Raw genomic sequence first — 9,660 nt, 5'->3', positions numbered from 1 at the left:
ACACCAGCTTCTTTTTGTAAGGATGCAACACCAAAAGTCAAAATATATTACATAATACTGTTTTAATGAGTTGTAATAGTTATAACAAAGGTTGTGATATAAGTCTTTACAAACCAGTATATCAAGATATGATGGAAATGGAAGAAATGTTTGCCTTATATGTGTTTTTCACATAAAGTGTGTTCTTTGCTCTCGTCTAACTTTAACCAGGGCATGTGATTTATCCAAAAAATGGTCTTATCCAGTAGCAGCGGTAGCCTGATTTCAAAAGCTTCTTCAAATTTGACCGTATACACCTTGTACTATTGAGCTTTTCCAATAAATACCATAGTAAATATGCATTGCTAGTTGTAAATGATCTCTAGTTGGTACATTACTGTTTGATACTACATAGAAAAACGCTAGCTACACTGCTGTTGTGAGTGCGCTAACCAATAGAAGCAACAGTGGAATGAACAGACATGAAGTCAGTTACACATCTGTTACTAAAATACATTACCTTGTAGAAAAAAAAAACAGGAGTAACCACTACAATGTACGGATATAGGTTGGCACTTTGTCATAAAGTAAAAGCGTTAATCATTCTGGTGAGATGATACACAAGCAACTGGCAGCACAATGTCCCTTTATAAATCCTAGATGAGTTAGACTGGTGATCCTCTCAGCCAGCCTGGACTAACTCAGCATTTATTTTGAATCAGACGACTCAAAACAGAAACAGAAAGAGTAACACATTCTGTTTAAGAAAAGCTTCACTCACTCAAAAAAGAGATTTTTAGAGAGATTCGTAAAATCTTCGTCAGACTTTTACTGAGCAGCCAGCACTGAAGAGCTTTTTTGTCACAGTGGCAGACACGTTTGACATTTTAGTGCAGATAAATCTGAGTTTGTACCCTTGGTACATTAGACAAGGTTGCTCGTGGCAAAGTACATGAAATAGAAATGCTAGGGGTAGCCTCTATTACTCCTTAACAATTTATAGAAATGTTAACCTTGATTTTGCCAAAACGTTAAAAATAAATAACATAACCAACTGTGCTAAGGAGCTAGTTAATTATCCTGCTAAAATTTAGGCTTAGAATGAAATCTGCAAGTTTTTGACCTGAGAGAAATAGACAGCCTCCCCTCCCAAAACAAATAATAAATCAATTTTCTGAATGAAAATATTTTGTGGACATTACTGGTACGACTGATTTTAAAGCATTTTTATAACTATGTAACTCATAGTACCTGTGTTTAGTTTAATTCTCCAAGCCATTAATCCTTTATATGGATTAAACTTCTTTGAGACTTTATATATATCTCTCTATATATATGAATGAGAAAAATAGGTTTTAATACACACTTTTTTTTTGCATGTAAATATCTGCTTCTTTCTTTGCATATGTATTATCATTTTTGGTAATATGCTTATCTGTGTCCGTTTCATAGGCACGCCTTACTACAAACTGGTAACTAACTACCATGGAAAAGGTCTGTGTGACACCATTTTCTCACGTGTCAGATCTCCCACTCTTCTTTTGTGGGAATAATCCCACTGTGAGACAAGACACCTAAGACAAATAAGGTTTTGACCCATTACATTCCTACGAAATTCTAGTTGAACATCTGCAGTAAGTCATAACTATTTTATTAAAAATAGTACCCAAGTACAGACTAAGTGCTAAAAGACTAATGAAGACTAATTGCTGGAAAGAAAACACTCTACCTTAGTCTGAGGATATGGATGCCAGGCTTGCTAAATATTTACACAACTATCCATCAAGAATGGGCCTGTAATAATTGTCTAAATATATATTTACACATTTACAGATTAAAAGCCAAATCCTTTTTCCAAATCCTAGTATCAGTGGGAGTTTTGCCATTGGCTTTGGTAGAATCAGGGATTTGGTCCAATAGAACAGTTTGACAACTGTTAGATTTTTCAGGAAAAAAAAAAAAAAGTGTTTCTTCTATCCTTTTTCTTTTAGAACACAGCTAAGGGGAAGACAAAATTTAAACAACTCCACTGGATTGATTTTATGTTAAAAGTCTAATGTAAACCTACAAAGCAGGAACACTGAGTTAAGGCTTGAAGCTGATTAGTTTCTAGTTTTAAGTGGAAGGGTAAGAAAAGTACAAGGCAAACAATTCCTTTGGAGAGAGAAAGTATATTTTGATTACCTCTTCCTTTTATTGTAAAATCTTTCCTCACCACACTATGAGTGGACTCCAAGCATCATTGTTAGCAAGTAAGTCACAAGAACCGAAGCTGAAGTATGGATAAAGCAGCAAGATCATAACACATCAAAGTATCATATACACTGAAGAAATAGCTCAGCGTCCTTAGGTGGGTTTTTTTCTATAAAAATTTGATCTATGTAGGACTTCATTCACATGGACACTAACAATGAAGTATTTGCTTTGGCGGTAGTGGCTTGCACATCTGTTTAACTTGGTTTGTAATTTTTTAACATAAGGTTTGTCTGTGTTGTACAGATGTGAATCAGGTAGCATTCGACTTTTTTTTCCCCGCTACTGAGGTGTTCGGTGGTCGCGCTCTGCTGGGGTGCTTGTTTCATTGATTTTTGCCACGCAAATCCATTGCTTAGAAGAGCAAGCTTCATTTTTGGACTGGTTTGGTGGGTCTTTTGATTCATTATCAGTCGGCATAAATAATAAATCCAGAAAATGTGCTGTATTTGTTGTTGTTTCCTCCATGTGCTTTTCCTCCATCTAATTTAATGTAAACTTCGTCTCCTGGCTCCAAATGAAGAACCACGCTGTTACTGGCATAGTCGTAGTTCTGATCAGCATCCTGAGCAATCGCACTAGCTCGAACCTACATAAAATACATAATGAGTGGTTACGAAAACTCAAGAGCATTTTCCCTGCATGGTGAAATTAAAGCATATCCTCAACGTTTTATTCAGCATGCATGAGTTGCCACCTTAAATGTCTGGCAACATATATTGTGTTTTTTTCCTGTGGTTACTGCTTATTTTCTCCTACAACACAACACATGAAACTGAAGCAATAACATGCTTCTTTCTCAGTCAGCTGATTAATACACAACTGCTTGCTCTCCTGTAGATGTTTGGAGCCTTTCTAAATATATGCGCAATAACAGCTGAAGTTCGGACAGCTGAATCTGGTGTGTGCCAGTTTTACACTGGTGTAACTTTTATTTCAGTAGGACAAGTGGTTGACATTGGTGAGGATCCACAGTGAGGCCCTACTGATACCAGGCTGGACTTTTTCCAGAGGGGATTTATTGTCATACTAATATTAGGATCATGTTGCGAAAAGAACACAAACAGTACCCACCCACCCACCCACATCCACACACGTTCCAGTGCACACAAGCAGGTAAGGATCCTAGTTGGGGGTTGGAAAAACTGTTATGGCCACATTTCAGTAAGCAAACATTTAATTTCTGTGCATTGAAAGAGATACACATTTGAAAAATCACAGGTGAGTTGCTATTTGCTTTAAGAGGTTTTGGAATTTACAAGTAATTGAGGACTTTTCATTTGCAACTTTCACTTAAACATGTTTTTTTTCCCCATTTTCCCCTTGCTATTCCAGTACTGATTAAACTTGATGTTACTAGCAAACTGGAAGTAATCTGTAATTTCAAGATGTATGTTGGTTTCCAGCAATGAATAGCCCATGCCATTATAAGTCTCCAAATCATTTATATGTAATTTGACCCTGTTTGGTAAAATATTTAAACTTAGTTGTATGTGATTTATTTCAGTGTAGCACATCATCTGCTTGTTGCTTGTCTTTGTTCTAGCATAGTTACAGAGCAGCAAGTGATTTAGTGGTAATGCAAACCTGAACTAAGTAATAATGCATGACTTGGCGTACTATATGTGGGATTTTATCTGCTCTGAATTGAAAAAAATAGGCTATAAGTCACAAATTTCCATGGATTCCTTTCAAAGTTTAAATGATAAATTTCCAAATTAATTTTTCATGTGATACGATCTCACATTAATATTGAAATGTTAAAACGGAGGGGTTCTTTACCATGCAGGATCTTATGGCATTATGCAGCTTAAAAATCACAATAGGTGGAAATTCCTTCTACATCCTGTAAGAAGAGTGAGAAAATCTTAGAAGGCTTTCAGTGGTGTGACAGTCTGCAAATTTAAACTGATTTAAACATGATGATAAACCACAACTATTTCAGGACTTCTTGATCCTGAACTGCCTGGTGGTGTTTACAGAGGCAATCTGTTTTGCTGGTGTTTAACCAATAATTATTCTAAGCAGAGGGTACTTCCTCTGGATTAATGACTAGCAGGGTGGAGTTGAGGGCTCTGGGCCATTAACCCTGGAAATACCCTCCAAAGGAAATAACGGGCAGAGGCTGCTGCTGGAGGTGTAAATGGAAAGGGCAAATGGAAAGGAGTGAAAAAGCTATAGATGAAGTAGAAAAACTTTCTCATAGAACTAGTATCTTGCATACTGGCAAACAAAATGGCTTAAATTACTTTCAAAATTTCCATTTACATCATAATGAAATGCTACTTCGTGAATTTGTCTAAAATGTATAATTTCTTCTGTGACTAGTAAAGGAGAATTCGAATTGTATTAGTGACTACCCTAAGGAAGTCAGCATACGGACACTGACTACAATAGCAATGGATATTTCATTTTTAAGATTCTAGGCAGTACGTACTGGCTGGGAAAAAAAAAAAAAAAAAAAGATTCTGCATAATGAAAGTCTAGAAACCAAAGTGTAGATCTTACTGCCCTGTTTATAAGCAAATGTCCTGTAAACTCCACTGTGCTAATTCTTAGAGGTTTTACCTCCTTGTTTGGTTAGTCAGAGGAATTTCTTTTCAAAGCCTGGGAGAACAGTCTCAAATGAATTCTGAGTGTACTGCTGCAGGAGGGTAAATGTATCTCAAAATCAAACCATTAACGGACTATACATTTAATAAGTTGCATGACTGCTGAACTCATCTTTCATGGAGTTACGCTCTCAGGTTTCAGAGACGTAGTAGTTCAGCTATATGACCTCAGCACTCCCTGATCAAGCTTTATAACCGTTAAAGAAGGAAAAGTGTTAACAGTGGAGACCTCGAGGTTCCTCCTGTGCATTGCTTAGGAATGATTTTTTTTTCTGTAAATCACACGCTTTTCAGCATTTGGGTTTTTTCATTGTTGGAAAACACTGAATTTATTTTTCTTTCCCAGACTCCATTTAATGACTTACTTCCAAAATTTCTGAGCTTTCTTATAAATAATACACAGTTAACTGCTATCGCATCACATCAGTGTTTAGTGTTTGAGGTATAAATCATAATCAAAAGGAGACACTGCTGCATTAAAACCGTGTGTTAATTTTAAGTAGTTTGTATGCAGATACTTACCTAAATACCTATCTTTGCATAGATAAATATAGATATATACATAGAACCCCTGCCTTTTTTTTTTTTTTTTCCTTCGAATCACTGCGAGTTTAATTTGTTTTGTGTCTGGTACTGGAAGTAGTTATATTTGGGAACCGTTAGACTTCAGCCTCAATATAATATTTTTAATTGGTTACTTTTTAAAAAGAACTGGTATGTGTTTATTTTTCCGGGTTTAGGAAAATAAACACTTTAAAACATTAGAGGTCAAAAATAGATTATTTTTTAATTGCGAGTAAAATGGTATTCTCGCGGTGGACGATCTCGCCTTTGTGCGAAGAAATTAAAGTGAATATATTACCATGTACTTTATGAGTCCCGGTTTATCTGCTGAGGTAGTATTTATGGTAGACATTTTCTAATCTAATTAATTGTTGCCGATGTCCTCATTATTCTTTTTTCACAGTACTTCTGAGGAGCCATAAACGAAAGGTTAAGTGGCACAGCAGATGAATTGACGGCCGGCCGCCGCTCCCGCCTGCGGGGAGCACAAAGGGCCGGGGAGCGGCTGCCGGCTCCGCCGAGCTGGCGGCGCTGCCCGGGGGAGGAGACACGCAAACGAAGGAAGGAGCCCCCCCGGCACCTGCGCCGCACGGCGGGACACCCAGTTCCAGTCCCAGGGACACCGCGCAGAGCGGGTCACCCCCCCGCAGCCCGCCCCGCCGGGGGCTGAACGGCCCGGGGAGAGCGGCAGCGCTGGGCTCCGGGCTCCCCGGGCCAGGGCAAGCGGCAGCCCGGCCCTGTAGCCCCCTGCCTGCCGGGACAGCCCCGGCGAGGAGGCACCTGTTGAGCGGCCGGGGCGCGGCCGGGGCGGGGGGGAGCTGCCGGAGGCACGGGAAAGCCCGGGCACACCGCGCTGCCCCCGGGCAGGCAGGGCGGGAGGGTGGCGGGCAGGCAGGGCGGGAGGGTGGCGGGCAGCCTGCCGGTATCGCTAGGCGCTGTCGTCATTCTCGCCGGCCTGTCTGTGCCGGTGAACTACCGATGGAAGAAGCGCCAAATCGCGACGGACGGCTCCCCGGGGGCAATGCTGCGGGCACAACCTCTGCCAGCGCGGTGGCAACGCTTATCCTCATTAAAATGGATGATTGCTCCGTCTTTCAGACGGTAGCCTCGCAAGAGCTTTCACTAGTTTAAACGTTCCCTCCTCTCCTGTCCTCTCCTCCCGCGGGGGTGCCGGCAGACTCGGGGCCGTGCCTGCGCCTGTGCCCGGCGGGCCCCCACCCCGCGACCCTCCGGCCGGCGCCTGCCCCGGCGCGGGCCCGCCAGGGGCCGAGGGCTGCGGACGCCGCGCTCGCAGGTTACCGGCCTTCCCTGCCCGAGGGGAGCGTCGCTCCCGCCAGGGGCTCGGCGCGTCTCCACGTCGGCGCCCCGCTGCGGGGGAGCCCCGTCCCGCGCCGTGGCTGCCTTCCTGCCCCGCACCTCACCCCTTCCCCACGCAGCACCGCCCTCTCCTGAGCTCACCCGGCCGCCGCGGCTCCCCGCCCTTCCCCGGGAGCTTCCCCTCCCTGGGGGAACGCCCGGCCCCGGCCCGGGCTCCGCTCGCCCCCGCGGCGGCAGCGCCGCCAGCACGAACCGCCCCCCGCTGCCGTCCCGGCCGAGCTGTGGGCAGCGCTCCGCGGCCGCCGCGACGGCAGCCGGCCCGGACAGCGGGCGGGGAGCCGGCGCCAGCGCCGTGACTCCCGGGGAAAGAGCGCGTGGAGTCCCGCATTCACCCGGCGGGCCGGGGCGGGGCCCCCCGCCCCTCAGGGCTCCTCGGGCACGCGAGGCGGAGCGGGGCCGCCCGCAGGGTCCCCGCCGGCTGCGGAGCGGCGGCCGCCGTCTCCCCTCAGCTCCGCCGGCGGCTCGCCCTGCCTGCGCGCCGCCCGCGCTCGGGCGCCGCTCCCCCGCCCCGCCGGCCGCCCGCTTCCCGCCCTTCCCGCTCCGCCCGCTCCCTCCGAGAGGCCCGCTCCGCCCGGGCGCCGGCTCCCTCCGAGGCGGCCGCTCCCTCAAGGAGCCCGGCTCTCCCCGGGCGCCCGCTCCCTCGGGGAGTCCGGCTGCCCTCGGGCGCCCGCTCCCCTCTCGTCGCCCGCTCCCCTGACGAAGCCCGGCTCTCCCCGGGCGCCCGCTGCCCCCGGCTGCCCCCGGCTCCGCTCGGGCTCCCGCCGCCCCCGGCTGCCCGCGGCTGCCCCCGGCGCGGCGCCCACCTGGTTGTTCTTGCAGAGGTCGGCCCACATGCTGGTGCCGTCGCCGCCCCGCATGAGCACATGGTAGGTGAAGAAGTAGATGCCGGGGATGGAGCAGGTGAACTTGCCGGTGGTGGGGTCGTAGTGGTTGCCCAGGTTGGTGACCACGTCGTCGAACTTGAGCACCTCGTAGCCCTCGTGCTGCCGCTTGAGGCCGGCGTAGAAGGCGATCTTGGGGACGGTGCTGTAGGTGGCGGCGCTGATGGCCCCGGCCGCGTTCAGCCCCGGCGCCCCGGGGGGGCCCGGCAGGCCCTGCCGCCCCGGCTCGCCCTTCTCACCCGGCGGCCCCACCGGGCCGGGCGGCCCCGGCTCCCCCGGGGGCCCGCGGGGCCCCGCTTTGCCCGGCCGGCCGGCCTCCCCCTTGGGCCCCTGGATGAAGGTGGGCAGGGACTGCATGAGGCCGCGGTCGGGCGTGGCCGCCGTGCTGGGCGCCTTGGTGCCGCCGTAGGGGTCGCAGACCATGCGGCAGGTGCCCAGCATCTCGTAGTGCGCCGAGGTGCCGGCCGAGCTGACCAGCACCGGGATGAGGATGACCAGCAGCAGCACCATCACCACCCCCAGCGCGCCGGCCGCGATCAGCCGCCGCCTGCTGCCCACCAGCCGGCTCAGCGCAGGGCGATCCTCTTGCCTGCTTTTGGACAAAATCTTGATGGTTGGTCGGGGACCTCCTCAGAGCCGAAAAACCGCCGAGCCCGCCCGAGCTCGGCTCCCCTGGGGCTTCGCCGCCCGCCCGCTGCCGGTGGCGGCGGGGGCTCCCGCGGGTCGCGGCGCTCCGCTGCGGCCGCTGCAGCCGCCGGGCGGGAGGGAGGGAGGGACAGAGGGAGGGAGGGCGAGGGAGAGCTGCCGCCGCGCCCCGGCCGCCCGCACTTTTATGCTCCCGCTGGCGATCGACTTTTTTTTTTTGCAGGCTGTGCCAGTCCGAGTCAACTTTCCCTGGAACTTGCCTTTCCTCTCGCGATCGCCCCGCTCGCCTCTTCGCTCGCGCTCGCGCTCTCTCTCTCCGTTTTTTTTTTTTTTTCTTTTCTTTTTTTTTTTTTTTCCTCTCAGAGACGACGGTCCTCAGCGGGGACGCGCCTCCCGGCCGCCCCGCAGCCGCCCCGGTGCCGCCGCCGAGAGCCCGCGCCGCCGCGCCGCGCCGGAGCCGGAGGGAGAGCGGGATCCTGCCCGGGTGCCACCTGCCAGGAGAGGAGGAGGCTGACGAGCGCGCTGGAGCAATTTATAGGCACCCAAAAGCGCAGGGGAAAGGGGAGCTGCTTTGGCATCTCATTCCAGCATCTGCTCTGCTCTTCCCACTCACAGAGAGTTTGGCATTACTCTGGCAGTGTGGGAAATATATATTTTTTTTCCTCTCTCCCTCCCCCACCCCTCCCGCAAACGGATGAACAGTGAAATCGTGAGCCTCACTCACTAGCTGCATCTTGCGATGACAGCTCTTTCTGGAGCAAACCAAAAGGAAGAGATGTGCTTAGCAGCCTCTGGGTACCCTTCAGGTCGCCGATCGAGAATTAAAAGGTCAATCCACCTCCTGCTTAACGCTCCTCTGAGGCTACTCTGCCATATTAGAGTTTTCTGGGAAATATCGCTTTAAATGTAGGGATGCTTTACAGTTACCAATTGTCCAAGTGGAAGTTATTTGAAAATATACCTCCCACCTCGCACAGCAATAGAGATTAGCATCTCTCACAATTTCGGATTCCCCCCCCCCCCCCCCCCCCCCTCCCCGATTATAACCATAAAGCAGAGAAGGAAACCTTTCTTTCTGTGAATTAAAATCGACATACTCATCACCGGCTGCAGTGTTTCCCGGTGTTAAAGCCAGCCACCGCTTTGCTAGCAAACTAACACTGAGGGAAAGAGTTCCCTTTTGTTTCGAAGCCAAAGGAAAGTGCGGGGCATATGCAGATCAACAGATGCCTGGACCTGAGAAAAGGTCTCTCTGGCTTAACTTGAGCACAGCAAAGCATCTTGTTAAGTCTTGGGGTTTTCTTTTTTTTTTTTTTTTTTCCCCCCCCCCCTTCTTTCCCTTCTTTCTT

The 9,660-nt window shown here is 49.2% G+C and overlaps 1 protein-coding gene across 1 annotated transcript; it reads right to left on the bottom strand.

The window, feature by feature from the left end:
• Positions 1–30: 30 nt before the first annotated feature.
• On the bottom strand, positions 31–8,901 carry C1QL3 (complement C1q like 3). The gene is made up of 2 exons (XM_074900203.1): positions 7,589–8,901; positions 31–2,821 (listed from the first exon to the last, which is right to left on the bottom strand). Exons 1-2 carry the CDS (start codon positions 8,174–8,176, stop codon positions 2,642–2,644), a joined length of 768 nt encoding a protein of 255 aa, XP_074756304.1. The 5' UTR covers positions 8,177–8,901; the 3' UTR covers positions 31–2,641.
• Positions 8,902–9,660: the final 759 nt, after the last annotated feature.

Source organism: Athene noctua, chromosome 2 (assembly GCF_965140245.1).
Source record: "Athene noctua chromosome 2, bAthNoc1.hap1.1, whole genome shotgun sequence".
Lineage (NCBI taxonomy): Eukaryota > Metazoa > Chordata > Aves > Strigiformes > Strigidae > Athene > Athene noctua.
This window is presented reverse-complemented; position numbering and strand designations above follow the sequence as displayed.